The sequence below is a fragment of the Dromaius novaehollandiae genome, chromosome 6 (assembly GCF_036370855.1).
Source record: "Dromaius novaehollandiae isolate bDroNov1 chromosome 6, bDroNov1.hap1, whole genome shotgun sequence".
Lineage (NCBI taxonomy): Eukaryota > Metazoa > Chordata > Aves > Casuariiformes > Dromaiidae > Dromaius > Dromaius novaehollandiae.
Window position 1 is genome coordinate 46,921,413 of NC_088103.1, and position 14,659 is coordinate 46,936,071.

Consider the following 14,659-nt stretch of genomic DNA (forward strand, 5'->3'; position numbering starts at 1 on the left):
GGGCATTTTTTTTCCCTATCCCTCCACCTTTCTTGTTTATGTCACTACTCTTTCTAGGAGAGGATAATTAAACATGGAGCTAATTTTGCATGCTAATGGTATCAAATAACAGGGAAAATATTTTCCAATGTTTTGATGTCTTCCTTCAGCTAGTTTGAAGCCTGGGAAACGGTCACTGGGGACCACGGTCACAGACGGGCTTGCAGTCGTGCCTCGTGTCCTTCGTTTTGCCTGGGCACCAACCTTGCAAGCTCAGATCTGCGCAGTGTATGTCTCCTTTCGGAAGCTGCTCTAAGAAATCTCACGAATGGGGACAAAAATCTGCATTATGTTATCCTGCATTTGTCATGTGATGCTACCGCCGTGTTGCCTCTTCTCTTTAAAGTGTGCCACGGACTCATCGCTTTCCCAGCTATAGCCCGTTCCAGCTGGGAGACTGTTGCCAAAAGCTACTGTTAACACAGAGAGTTCCTACTGAAGTGTTTGGCAGTGGCGCAAGCAAGGAATTCACTAGATTTGCTGATTTTCTTTGGGTGACTGAATATGAACCCTTGGTTTCTTGGCACGTTATATTAAGGGGTTTTTTACCATTATTATTTTATTTTATTTTTCCTTGTCGTGAAATCTTACACATAAAACCTTAGGATTCAGTGTGGAGCCTAGAAAGAGCCCGTACAGAGAACATAGAGATGCATGTTTTGTGCATGAACAGGTGAAGGCAACGTCTATGTTGAACCCCCAAGTCCTTAGTAAATTAAGCTGCAGCTTTATTAAAAGTAAGTGGTGACTTCCTTTGAAGTGCCTATAATTAGGATATCATCTGTCTTTCGGTGGTGTTATTAGTGTTGGCAGCTACCTTGGGGCCGTGGACAGACCACGTGCCGGTGCTGCCCGTCGGTGTATTGCCCTGTTCCCCAAAGGGCTGTGAGCGTTCCCCACCGCTTCGGGTTCCCCGCGCTGAACGACACTCTTATTTTTCCCCGTAAGTCCCGTTAGGCAGATGGTATTACTCCTGCGAGCAGTGGAAGATGGATCTGACCCCTAACGCCTAAAAACACACATAGAAACAAATGGTCCGCGGTCTGCTTAGGCTTCCTCAGGTCACCACTGCAGGGTGTCCAGCACTGCCAGGGGTCCCCAGAGGAGCTGTGGCAGCTTAAAGCACAGCCTTTAAATAGATCAAAGGAGGCTTGAGAAGCTTCCTCAAATCAATGACATGTTCTAGGGCAAATTGTTCATTTAAATGATGTTATGCAAAGAACAATGTATGCCATGAGAGGAGTATATACGTGCAGCGCTGTTAAATCATAGAGAAAATCGATTAGAAACATCCTAGAGTGGGTCAGAAATGTTACCCTGTATCAGATAAAAATGAGACAGTCTGTTTTTTTCATGGCAAATTATTTGAATTTCTTTTTTTAATTTAATTTTTCCATAATTGGGCGGGGGGAAAGGTTAGGGGAGGGACAAGGGCTGGCAAAGTTTCCAGCGAATGATCTGTTGTTTTGGGGATAGCTGGCCTGATCTAAGTGAGGTTACTCCAAGTAAGGTCCACGCTTATGGACAGTCCCGAGCAAAGTCAGTAGTGTTGGGTCTACACCTCGACCTGCGCAGCCCTAAGGTTGCACCTCGCGCGTGGCTCTGTTCCTGCTGCTAGTCCTCCCCGGCCTTCATCACTGCCTCATCTTCCTCCGGGGGGCTGGGAGGAAGAGCATTTACCCAGTCTATGCTGTGCCTATGACAATATGGTATTGCCATTGCATGTGCAGCTAGGAAAGTGCTTGGTCGCTCTCACTCCTCAATCGAAAAAAAAAAAAAAAAGAGAAGGAAAGGGATGTTCAAGCCTGGGAAGGAGGATGCTGCCCTCTCACGGCTTCCCAGGCAAAGAGCTCGCAGGGAGGCAAGCTAAGCAGCGGGGAGCATCCACCGTGCTTTCCAGCAGCGGTCTGGCGAGCGGCGCAGGAGCCGAGGTCAGCCGTGTGGCTGCCGGGCCCAGCAGGACAGCGCAGATCCGAGGTCTCGCAGCGTCCCGGGTAACGCTGCTCCTGAGCGCGGGCTTTGCCGCCTCGCTCCGCTTCTTGTAGCAGAGTTTGTTTTGGCTCTTTTCCTGAACTGCAGTGTTTAAATGTGTGCGCGCTCCGACAGTTAGCTCTATTATTTCTGACAATTAGAATATTTTGAACAAAAAGATGAATATATATGTCCATGTTTTGATGGGATGTCATATACCTACTCGGGATTTTATGCCGCCAGATCTCTAGAAGAAGATCCGTGCTTATTAGCCGAGATTGGTTTGTAAGATCTTATTTCTATGGGTGAGCTTCATGCACACGCATCACGGCCGAGACCCGCAGCTGCTGCGCGGTGCTGCCCACTCAAAGGAGCCGTGCAGAGGAGGAGAGGGCATCCTTCGACGCGCGGGGAGAGGAGCGGGCGCGTTTTCATAGACGTGCACAGATCATCGGGCACCGCTCTGAGACGGCTCCCTCGGGGCGAGCACCGCGAAGAGCAGGGAGGTTGTTCTCTGCCTTGTTGCCTGTTTGGAGTCCGTTTTACAAGCAGACTTTTTTCCTCTGAGCCAAGTTTGGCACTGATTTTGTCTTATTTTTAAAATGCCTGTTCCTATTGCCCAGCTAGAAAGAGCTGCACGTGCCAGAGCCTTCCCTGCTTGCCCCTGGGAATCCGGCCCCCCAGAGCAGCGGTGCAGTGATGGGCGACGATACAGCACATCCTTCTCGAAAGGTAACTTCAAATAGAGCTTCATCGAAAGCCATTGCGACGTTTCTCCGGACCACTCTCCAAAGCTAAAAAAAGTAGGCAGGAGAAACGAGATGATCCCTGCAATGCGGGGATTGACTTGCATCCACTCCTTAGGAAATGGGCAGCTGATTAGAAACATCGATGACAAAAACTTTCCACAAAGAGGAGACTCAAATCTGGCCAGGGTAAAGGGTTGTTTTTTTCTTGTCCTTGCAGCAAAGTTTTCCAGGTGAGAGCTTCTCTGGGATGTTTTTCCAGGCAAATATCAAGCCAAGCGAGGCATCTCAGCCGTAGAGCTGTTTGCTGCTGACACCCAGCGATGCCGGGCGATGCTGCCCGCTCTCTAAGGAGCTACAGGAGATGCACTGGCCAGCGTGCAGCCATCCCCAAACTGGGGCACCACGCAGAGTTTCCATCGCCGTTGAAGGCATAGCTGCATTTTTACCTGCAGCACTTTCTCCTCGTATGATGGGGCAGTTGAGCTCTTCCAGCGCCAGCATTTCCACTGTGAACTTGTGAGCTGTGTCACGGTTTTAAAGCAAACGTTTTAAAGGGTGAGTCATGCAGAGGAAGGGAGGAGCTGCCGAATGACACATCTCACCACCACGAAGCCTGCTTTTCCAGCATAAATTGTACCTCTGACTCTTTCTCGTGCCATGTGACAAAATGGATAATGTTGCTTTATGCACTATAGGTGTGACAGCAGGCATGAGTGTCAGGTGGGACTCGTGCAAAGGGAAGACATTCAGGCCGTAAAAGGTGCGGTTGCTGGTACAACGCAGTTAATTGTGAGAATAAATGCTTAAATCAGTGCTAATCTACAGCTCTCATGCAGACCGCCCCATGTCTTGTGGGGCACAGCCTGTCCTACATCCACTGCTCTTGTAACGCTTATTTTTAATTTCGCTAATAAAAATCAGCACGGTGTTGGTGGCACTGTGCTCGATTTAGCGCATCGATTGCGAATTCTGGCAATCCTCCTCCAAGCAGAGATTTTTAAACAGCGCGAGCGGGATAATCCTCTGGCAGAAGAGCTGCTGGGGACAGGCATGGGCTTATCGACGCGGCTCTCCGAGCCAGGCCGCATGGCTACGACTGCATTTGCCTGCCGTTTCCAGCTGCTGTTACTACTTAAGGTAAGCGCTGATTTACCAGGCAGAGAGGATCTGCTTTCGCCGAGCCCGGCTGCCTCCCTCCACCCGGGCAGCCACAGCTCGTCGCGGAAGCACTCGCACTGCTGGCAGGTGACGAACGTGTAAAATTACCCGCTTTTAGATAAGGTGGGAGCTTGATTTTTCTTTCAAGCGTGCATCAAGCTGACAGTGCAAGCTTTTTTCCTTGTTACCTAAGGGTGAGCTGCCAGGATTTGTCCTCATTAAGGGGACGAGCGCGCTGAACACAGCTTCATTCATCGCGAAGGCTGGCGGCTGGCAAGAGCCAGACCGTTCCTTTCCGGCATCCGAAAGCTGGACGCAAGGCCGGTTTATGTCCCGTCCTTCCTTTCCCGCTCGGCCCCTTCCCGGGAGAAGCGGGCTTTGGCTCAGGTGCGCGTTCCCTCTTCCGCAGCTTGTGACTCGGGTGGGAGGTGGCACCTCGGCGCAACGCAACCGCGGCCGTAACGGCGACCGTCGCTTCGAGGCCGGGGCCAGGGCTCCTCCGACGTCGTCCTGCCACGAAGACCTCGCTGCCCTCCCAGCAAGCGCCGGATGCAAGTGCAGTCGCGCGGCGTGATGGATGCTGGCCGAGCGCGACAGCGACAGATGCGCGCTGAGACCGTGCGAAAGTTTTTGCAGCCAAAGCAACGCCGGCAAACGTTTGGCTTCGCGCCAGCGGAGCTCACGGGTGCAAAATGTCTGACGTTTTAACCGAAATGTTTACAGCAGCGGAAAGCAGTTCCAGGCATGGTTCTTGCCACAAGTGCAGAGCAGATAACGCCTCTCGTTTCTGTGACCCTCCTGCCCCCCAAAACAGAGACCCTCCTTTGTTTTTTTCCCTGCTCTGCACTCATCACACTTTTAGCCAAATTTTTAAGCAGGATGTAAAATACCTCCCTGCTCGGACTCCTTTGATAGAGTACAGCTGCATGAAGTACTGGGCACCTCAGTCCCGAAGCTTTAGTTTTTGGGCATACATGGTGAGAAGTCACTTTTCGTATCTTCTCATTGCTTCGTCTTAGCTGCTGTTTCATTTCCTCCTGCATCGTGGAGCAGATGTCGAGCACGATGGTGAAAGTGATACCGCAAAGGGAAAGCGCGTGATCAAGACCTGGTCGTCCAGCCGCGGGGGTGAGCGGCAAAAGAGGAGGCCGACCGTCCTGCGCGGGGAGTTTGCTGCTGCCGGGGCACGTGTCCCCAGCGTGGCTTCACGCCGTGGCCCGGTGCCAGCGCTCCTGCCTAGCGAAAGGTCACATTCCCCTGCTCATTCGCCCTGGGCGGAATCGGGAGGGAGCTCGTCGGCGTTGTGCAGCTCCAACGTTGTGTGCGTCTGTGCACATACCCTAGACCTGTGTTTATTAATTAAAGTGTACACAGAGGGGAGAGGTTTGGCTATAAAACATCACAAAGAAGCCCAATATCTGGCATTTGTGCTGGGGCAAAGCGACGCTCCAAGGTGGCTCGCAGGAGAGCGGCGGGCCACCACGCCTGCTCAAGGTGCGGCTTTACAGTCCTGCTAATGACGCCGACCGGGAGCCTATAAATAGCCTGGAACAGGGTTTTGCTAATGTTGCTGCAAATTAATAAACGTGCATGCTGACAGCAGGCTGTGATTCTGCTTTGCGCGGGCCGTTTCCCATCCTCTTGCTGCCAGAGGAGCCCAGCGTGCGGTTGCAGCCGTGCAGGACGGCTCCAAGGCAGCGACGCGGGAGGAAGGGGATGGTGCTGCTGCCGCGGCGGGGTGGGAGGCTGGGCGCGGCGAGGTTGTTCGCACGCTCGTGCTCCTGCCTGGCGAAGGGAACCTGCAACCCCATGTGCCGTCACCTAGGCAAGGTGTGGGGGGGACCTCCAGGAGAGGGGACCTCCAAGAGAGGACCCCGAAGTGTTGGGGCAAGTGAGAGCAGGGAGAATTGCGGGACGAAAGGAAGCACTGACACCTCCGGGACCATTTCTCACAATCTCCACGATTTCTGGCATTTGCACTATTTTTGTCCCTTCCATTCCCAAATTACATACACAATCAAAACAGCGTCTTTGGTCTTCACAGCTGGATCCAAGGGGGAAGGCGCAGATGCCTTCGTATGAGGCCCGTGTTGGTGCACCCCGGCCGCAAGCCGGGGCAGTCGGCAGCGGGGCGCTTCTGCAGCCCCCAGACCCAGAAAACGCGAGGTGGGAGCCAGCGCCGCGGGGGCAAGGAGCAGCCCTGGGTTTGCTTCAACCCCACGTTCCAGGAGACGGCAACGGTGAACGGAGAAGAGCTCATCCCGGGTCCTCCTGCCACTGCTCCCTGGAGGCTACGCGCGCCCCGCGGGCTTGTCCCCTCTGCCGGGAGGTCGGGGTCTTCGCTCCGCTCGTGCTTCCCTTCTAGGGATTCCCCGGAAAACCAGAAGGCGCGTGACGTTTTCCTCCCGAACGGTGCAGACTTAGGGTCGTTGCTGTTCTGATGCACTTAGGTGCCATACATCGATGGAAATTTATAAGCACTACCTGAGTACCCAACGTTATAAAGAAAATCAATCTGCTCTGAAGACACGATAGGCTATTTTGTTAATTGAACTATATGCGTACCTTCAATCTGAATGCAAATGATCGGCCGTGATTGTCCACATTAAATAGTCTTTTCCTGTTGCACGCTCTTTTCCACGAGGAAATCGATATCCTTAAAACAGAATGACATCTTTTGGTGCATTTTCAATGGGTCTTTCCTGCTCTTTCTTCTTATAATACCTTGCGTGGTCATAGAAATATATGATGATAATAGTAGAAATGTTCAAGAAAATGATAAGCAGCATGATCCAATATGAATATCCGTAATTGTTCTTGGAATTAGTGTATGTCATTGAAATAGCGTAACATACCTCAGCCAATTCTACAGAGAGGCCGTTGCTTTCTATGTTCACTGCAAAAAGTATGAGGACTAGAAGCATGAGGATTCCTAGAAAATACAAACACAAATGTTAAAGGTGGAATCGTAGCATCATTTATGTAGCTACCTGTAAGTAAAAGTGTTCTCTCTACACCAGTTGGAAGACCTGGACTAGAACAGAGATGAATCTGCCATTTTCTGTTAATAAAATATGAACGTATTTAAAGGACATATTTTGTCCCATCTAACAGTGCCTGGCATATGTTGTGACATAGGTAGCTACTTCTCCATCCCGCCAAAATTAGCAGATTCCCTTTGACTTTTCTTAGATAAGGCTATTTCATGCAACCTCTTCTGTTGCTGAACTTGGTGCTGATGTGTGTAATATATTCTCCCCTTAGGTGACTCGCCGGATGCCTATTTGATATGAGTGCGAATTCGTGGGGTGTGCAGGTGCACAAAACCCTGAGCAACCTGGTCTGAACTGCGTGTCGACCCTGCTCTGAGCAGGAGGCTGCACTAGGGACCCGAGGTCCAACCTGAACTATTCAATGACTGATCAGTCAAAACGAGAAGTCCTTTGAGATCCGCATCTATTCCCCACAGCCTGCTGAATGTATGCGGACTCCTGTTACTTTGAGATTTAGCTAAATCATGCTTGTACATGTTTTCTTAGTGCTGACAGAGGTATAATCTGGTGAAAATATTTCTCTTCCTTCCCCCCCAGGTATACTGTCCTACAGCCATTCCCGCTGAAACAGGTTCAGGTTTTTGCAAGGACACCATGGCATTGCCAGCTCTCTGGTGCGAAAGCTAAGAACCTTCAAGATACACCCACATCAAACGATGCATGATTTTTCCATGCAAACATGCCCCTGGTTAAATAAACTTCCAGGTCAGAGCACTTATGGGGTTGTAAAAAGAAACTGTAATACTCGGTCAACACATGGGGTCTACTTTCTCGCTCATGCTTTGTTTTGCAAGTATTTGGTCCTTTGGTCCTTTCTCTCCGGTTCAGAGGTTGCATTTTGGGTTTCCCTTCCTGCTAGACCTGGGTCGGAGGCTCCCAGGACCGGCGTGGAGGAAGGCTCCCATCCCACGTGGGCTGGTTTCAGAGGTGGCTTCAAGGTGAAGCAAGTCCCGGGTGCTGCAGGCGAGCAGCTTCGTCCTTCTGAAGGACAAGGTGCCAGTTCTGAAACACTTGGCGACCAGGTGTCTTTAAAGCAAATTTCCTGAGTGCAAACCCAGCATTAGAGGGAAGCGTAATCCTCTCGAGACAAGCTGAGTGTGAGCGCTCAGTGCATGTCCTCAGACACGAGGAAACGGGTCTAAGCATCCATCCTGTAGGCTAGATCTTAAAGGCCAGATGTGGCATGTAAGTAACCCAGGACCATAAGACAACAAATACCACAAAATGGTGGTATTTTCAATAGTGATGTAGATTCTTAGAAAGCTTAAAATTTGCCCTGTGGTCACATCCAACACATACGCTTTTCTGTTCTGTTTTAATTCTGCAGTTTGTCGGCTTACGCTGCTCTTCTTGCTGTGCAGCATCAAGCATTAAGTGATTTTGCAGCTGTTGGGGCTTTTGCACTTCCATTTTTGCTGCCAGTGAATCCCAGCTCATGCTGATTGATGGCTTCACTTAAAGTAAGGAACACAGTTTTACCAGCACTTAAAAGGCAGTTCGCGGATATCCCAGCAGACACGGTTTTAAAAACCAAAACCAGCCCAAAGCAGGCTATTTTCCAAATGTTTCCCTTTTTATAAACGTTTATTTCTTAATCTGGGAATCCAGGAGAACAACCAAGCGGTGGCTAGGGGCTGCGGGACTCACCGTTGAAGGCGTTCCAGGTGTAGACGCCGGTGGGCCCCAGGAAGGTCTGGTAGGGATTGCTCACCGCGTTGACGCCCGTGAAGCCCGCGCTCAGCAGGGAGCTCAGCAAAGCCAGGACCAGCAGCACGATAATCGCCACGTTCACGGCTTTCGTCTCGGCGTTCTTCGTTGCATCGGCGACTGGAAGAGAGGAGCTCTGTGTTAATCATTGACCGGCGCTGGTAACGGGAGGTTTGGCATGGTCATTCGGGGACAAACACACGAGGCCTGGATGGCAACGGAGCTGGTGTCCATACCCCGAATAAATTTGTCTCCTGCCACACCACGCATGGAAAAAAATATAGGTGGTGGTGGTGTTTCCTCTGCTTTTCTAAAAGGATGGAGCCTGGACGCTGCTGCGGAGACCACGCGTGACCAAGCTGGGCGTCTTAACGTCCAGCATCCCGGCACCTTTCCCTGCTGGTGCAACGTGCTGCGACGTGCACGCGTCGTGCTGTCTGCTGGGGTTTCTATACCCTGGGCACGGATTGCCATATCTGCTCGGCACATACAGCCAGTCCCACCAGGACTGTACAGTTCGCCCAAATCCCTCTAATTATCTGCTGTGCTTTTGGTACTATAGAAACGCAAACGTGGATGCAATATACTCAAAATGTAATTGCAGTATAGTTGCATCGAAATATATTATTCTCCCTCAATTTAAAAGAAGGGCAGGGGGCAACTCTAACGTGCTGCTGGCTGCCGTAACCTTCACCTGTGACAAACACGGCGACAGTGCTCTCGTGCTCTGTTCAGACGGGTGTTGGGATAGACATCCCTCTGCAAGAAAATGTTCCTTTCTGTGCTGCTTTTAGTACGAGGCTGTTACTGCAGAGTTGTCGGTGCATAAATTGGAGAAGTCATAGCCATAAAAATAACAACAGCAAAAATAAGAAACACCCATAAAAAAGAAAATAAGCACTCATAGCCAAAAGAGCAGCTATTGGAAATGAAGGAGGAGAGCTTCCACCTCGCTTTATGTATTATTCTTGGGAAACGGAGAAGCCTGATATAAGTTAACTTCTGCTCCAGGAAAGGGCAGCTGAGGAAGTGTTATATAAATCAGATGCAAATTTCGGGAATTGGGAGGTTAGGCATTTGGGAGGTATCACTAAATTTGATGGAAGCGAGCCCAGCCCCAGCTGCCCCGTGACCTTGCTCTAGGCAGCCCCGGCGCTGCCCAGTCCCAGAAATAGCGCTGCGTTTGAACGCGAGGGGCTTCTGCGATTTCTCCCCGGCAGCCGTCCGTGATCTTATCGCCCAGAACATCTTCAGAATTAGTTGAACGGCTGCACCTCTTGCACCCCTCATCGATTTTATTTGTTTATCTCTGACAGCGATCCCAAACCCAGGGCAATGATTTTGTCAGCCTCCCCTTGTCGTAAGCAACAGCACAAGACCTTTCCAAAGGTTTAAATAAAATGCTGGTTTTGTACAGGCAATTTTTTTCTTTTTTTAAGTAAAGTGGTCAGTAAGAACAAGGAATATAGACTAATGGATCTGCTCGAATGCAGTCTATACAGATCCACAACCAGCTAATCCTCTGCAGTTAGTGTAAAACAAGTCAAACATGATGGGATGAAAGCAGAGGTTTCTGCCTCCGTCAGGTCGCCCCTTCTTCTCCTGTATCATCACCTTTTTTGTTTCTAATCGTCTTTAACTCTTGTGCAATCGGATTTAATTTCCCAAACTTTTGCTGACTTGAGTGTGAACAACTTCGAGCTACCAGCCTGGAGGTCTAATTTCGGAGCGGTGCTGACTCGGCAGCTTTCACAAGGTCGAGGATCACTTAAGAGTAATTGTAATTGTGCCTTAGGACTGAAGTTATTCAGAAGTTATTAAATAACTCTTACATTTTTCCAGGTCATTCTGCTCATCTCCAGGGCCTCTGAAGTAGCCGTATTGATTTATTACCCTATTAAGGTCATTAATGGCAGTCTATTAAAAGAGGCTACCTCGATCAGGCGGTTCATGCTCTGTAAGCCTGCAGAAACTCTCTTCCTTTGTTCGCCTTTTATCTTTACGCTTGGAAATTTCTTTTAATGGTGCGGTATCCAATACAGTAAGCTGTTGTCTCTGTAAAGGGTTTTGTCAATCTACTTTCATACAGCTATTAATAAAAGCAAACCTAGACTAGGGCTAATAAGTTCTCTAGGTCCTCGAGAGTTATCCTCTTTGATTACTCTTTATTATTTATTTCACGCGTTCCATTCTCCCTTTTTTCGCACGGACCCAGGTAGGAAAATTCCCCCAGGGAAACGCACTGGGGACGGAAAATTCCCCCGGGGAAACGCACTGGGGACGGGCAGTGGACACCCGTGCCGGGGCGTGTTTGCTAGCGACAGGTTGCACCGCACTTTAAAGAGATGTTCGTAACTCTTCTCACTGTTGTCTGCAACCTTCGAGCGGAGAAAGAGCAACGCTGAATTTCGCCACAGCACAGGCAAATCATTGCTTAGAGACGCAGGTAAACGGAAGAGGTTCTACCGTGTTAGGCGGATCTGACTGCGAGAATTAAAAAATAGTATGTGTACAATTCTGTGAAATATTTTTTTCCTATTTCAAGAATGTGTACACTCATGCTTGATGTAAAACTTGACAATCGTGTCTAGAATAGACCCTAGGAACTAGTGTAAAATTAGTTCATTTTATCTTGGATACATGCCTAAATGACCTTAAACTGAGGGAGACGGGCAAATCTGTATTTGGACTCTCTTTAAAGCATGCTTTTCTTCCAGCAGCTGTTGAAAGCAGCTAGCAGCTCCTAAGCTCTCTTGTTTTGTTCATCCCTCAACGGTTTATATGTCAGAATTGAAGGGACATTTAGCAAATGACAAGCACAAAGCCCTAAATTTGGGGGACAAAAAAGAAAAGAAGGCCGTGCGTGTAGCCCGTGCAAAGAGCGGCACTCTCACTCATGCAAGCGTTTTGTGAGCGCTTTTCACTAATTGCAATTAAAATCCATGCGGCGGCAGCGCCCGGGCACCGTAATGGGGATGGGGGCTCGGACAAAGGCCGGGGGCTGCCCCAGATCCGGACTCGCCGTCGGGGGCCCCGGCGCTCCCGGGGGCCCCCTTAAACCCAGCACGAGCTGCCGGCGGGAGCGTGGGCCGGGGCTCCGGCCAGCTGGCACCGGGCAGACGTAATCGCGCGGAAACAGTTTCCACGAACGTGCTTTCTCTTGTGGGAATTACCGAGCTCGTTCTGGTGAGGCTGTAGATTAACCGGTTGCAATGCGGCTCCCGGAATTTGCAATTTTAACACCGTTTTTTTGCCTAGTGTTATGTGTTTTGCATTTTGTGTAGTATTACATGCCTCGTGGGGAACACAGCTGCACGCAGCTTTTTCACGGTGATGCCACCGTATAATTGCACAGTACGGCTCTGCTGTTGCACTGATCTGGGTGCCTGCTTGGCTGGCTAAAATATTTCGGGGGGAAAGAGCTGGTGGGTGAAAACCGTGGCCTCCCGCGCTGGGGGCTCAGCTCTGCGGTGCTCTGCCTTGCCGGCTCGTCCCACCGCAGCTGACAAAAGACAAATATTGCAGAAGTCCCTCCTGGGCTCCCAGGTTTTTTGGCCCTCAACCTTACCATTGAGCAGAGGTGCCAAGAACTGCAGGTGCAGGAAAAATAGGATTAGTTGCCCATAAATGTAAGATCCAGTTTGATTCCAGCGGATGTTTTCTGGGAAGATACCCTAATATCTCGTTCCAAAATCTCACAGCAGCTTTCCAGACTGTTGTGATGATAAATCACCTGTAAACTGCTGGTGGGGGGGAGAAGGGGCAGCAGAGCTGTGTTATAATACGTGTTACATATATGCTATAATACATGCTTCATAGTGCAATGCAAGAAAAGAGTCACGAGGGTAGTGACGCGCAAGCCTAAGTTTCGAAAGCACGAATTAAATGCTGAAGTATGATATTAGCACTTAAAAAAATGGGATGGGGTGCTCTAAAAGGAGAAAATAAAATGGGCACTGTGTTTGGTCTGATTTCTATGATGTCGGGCACATATAGAAACACCGTATCTGCCTGAAGCACGACGTTCCTCTGTTTTGTTCTCCTCCCTCCCGTAGTGTCAGAAAACCTTCTTCCGTGAAAATAAGGCTCATTTGATAGCGGGTGTCTAAAATCAAGCAATTAAAGAAATCAAATTCTGGAAGCTGAGTGAGGTTTGAAATCCTGTGATGAAATGGTAAGAGCGGTTTCCCTGTTCCTGCTGGAAAATCCCGTTTTATACAATTTCCTCCTTCAAAGGTGAAGGCTACGATCCCAGGCGGATACAAGAAGTTACTACCAGCAAGAGTGTTGTGGCATTTAGGTGCTTTTTTTTTTTTCCTTATTTTTGTCCCACTTAAATTCCCAGATTGGCTTATAGCTACCCTCGCCTGAACTGACGGCACGGCGGGCCCGCGGGCGCGGCTCACCTTGGAAGGACGTCTCCGAGACCTGCAGGCCGCCCGTCACCGTCTGCTCGCAGGTGCCCTGGAAGAGCCCGTAGGCGACGGTGACGGTGACGGAGGAGTCGGCGCTGGAGAAGCGGATGTCGCTGGTGACCCAGGAGCGGGTGGCGAGGACCACGCAGACCAGCACGAAGGAGCAGGCGCTGGTGAAAAACGCCGCCGTGAACAGCAGCGTCTTCTCCTTGGACGGCATTTTGTCGGAGGGATTTTTCCCTGGGTTCAGGGGAGTTTCTGCCCTTCGGTCCTGCCGAGCATGAGCCCCTTCCCTCCCGGCGGTCCGGGACCTGCTCCCGGCGCCAGCACAGCGTTATCCCCGGAAACCGCGGCGGCAATAAAAATGTAAAATAATTGAACTTTGGCCGGGAGAAAAGGCGTTGCTATAGCTACGACGAAACAGCCCGCGAGCCGGCCCCGTTCCCGCTTTTCTCCCCCCGGCCAGCCGGGAGCCGGGCTGGGAAGCCGGGTTTGCGCTACGGCTGCGGCTGAGCAGCTTCGCGAGCCCCCGGCAGCCTCCTGCAGCAACGCGGTACGGCGGAGCTTCACAAAATGCCCTTTTCTCCCTTTAAACGCCTGAGCTCGCTGAACGGCCCCGCAACGTCCGCACGCGCGAGCGCGGCCAAATTCCCAGCGCCCGTCCTGAAAACACCGGGTGCTTCGGGCTTGGGGGGGGGGGCAGTCCTACGTATCGTCCGTGGGCTATAGGCTGTATATTTTTTATATACTTACATATATATATATATATAGTTCTGTACATTTTCCAGTGAGAACTGTTATTCTTGGGTTGTTTTCTCTTTGCTTTCTGAAACGATGTTTGATAACTTCCCACTAATCTCAACAAGCATCAGTGGTTTTAAAAGCACGATGGTCTTTAATTTCTTTTTGCCAAGGAGGCTTCAGATCTTCAGTTCTTCCTCACCTGAGACCAGAAATGTGCGTTATCTGTTGATGAGCTTAAGTACGCTATGGGGAGAAAGAAATACCTTAAATAATGATTAATTCCAAAGAAGTAGTGCATATGTAAAGGTAGCAACGCTGACAAAACCTGCCGTGGACTCTGAGGCAATAAGCTATAATACACACCTTCCCTCGGCCAGGTTGACTTAAGCACAGGCAAAAGACAGCAACGGCATGATTTCAGACCTAAAACACTGCGCTTAATATTGAGACTGAAACCTAATTTTTAGCATTCAAAGTACACTAGTTACTCAGTCTGCTGTTTTTTTCTTGTGAAATCTGAATCCTGAATTAATAGTCTGTCGGCGAAGGACTTCTCAGGAAGAGAAGACGTCTCTTCTGTACCGCAGCGCTGGTCTGCTCTAATTGTTTCGGGGGAAAAGGTTTCCTGGTTTCTTATCTGAAAACTTTAAGGCGGTAATTGCATTCGAAATGAATGCATTTTATTTCGGAGATCGATAACCGGACTTCTATAGCACATGGTGTTGTAAATCTGTTTTTTATATTATATGTTACTTTGAAGATATTTCTGATGCTATAGCTTTTATGAATTTGTACATTTTATTCATAAATAATTTATACGCTT

The 14,659-nt window shown here is 49.8% G+C and overlaps 1 protein-coding gene across 2 annotated transcripts; it reads right to left on the bottom strand.

The window, feature by feature from the left end:
- Window positions 1-580: 580 nt before the first annotated feature.
- On the bottom strand, window positions 581-13,455 carry CLRN3 (clarin 3). Of its 2 annotated transcripts, XM_064514375.1 has the most exons (4): window positions 13,084-13,455; window positions 8,618-8,797; window positions 6,773-6,849; window positions 6,587-6,641 (listed from the first exon to the last, which is right to left on the bottom strand). In XM_064514375.1, the coding sequence occupies exons 1-4, from the start codon at window positions 13,310-13,312 to the stop codon at window positions 6,633-6,635; spliced, it is 495 nt and encodes a 164-aa protein (XP_064370445.1). In that variant the 5' UTR covers window positions 13,313-13,455; the 3' UTR covers window positions 6,587-6,632. The 2 variants fall into 2 exon arrangements, with proteins under 2 accessions (XP_025971699.2, XP_064370445.1); XM_026115914.2 differs by having other exon boundaries at window positions 581-6,849; window positions 13,084-13,452.
- Window positions 13,456-14,659: the final 1,204 nt, after the last annotated feature.

Coding starts and splice junctions, on each gene's coding strand:
- CLRN3 (XM_026115914.2), bottom strand. CDS start 13,312: ATGCCGTCCAAGGAGAAGACGCTGCTGTTCACGGCGGCGTTTTTCACC. Junction 8,798..13,083: donor CTCGGAGACGTCCTTCCAAG/GTGAGCCGCGCC, acceptor CCTCTCTTCCAG/TCGCCGATGCAACGAAGAAC. Junction 6,850..8,617: donor CACCTGGAACGCCTTCAACG/GTGAGTCCCGCA, acceptor TGTATTTTCTAG/GAATCCTCATGCTTCTAGTC.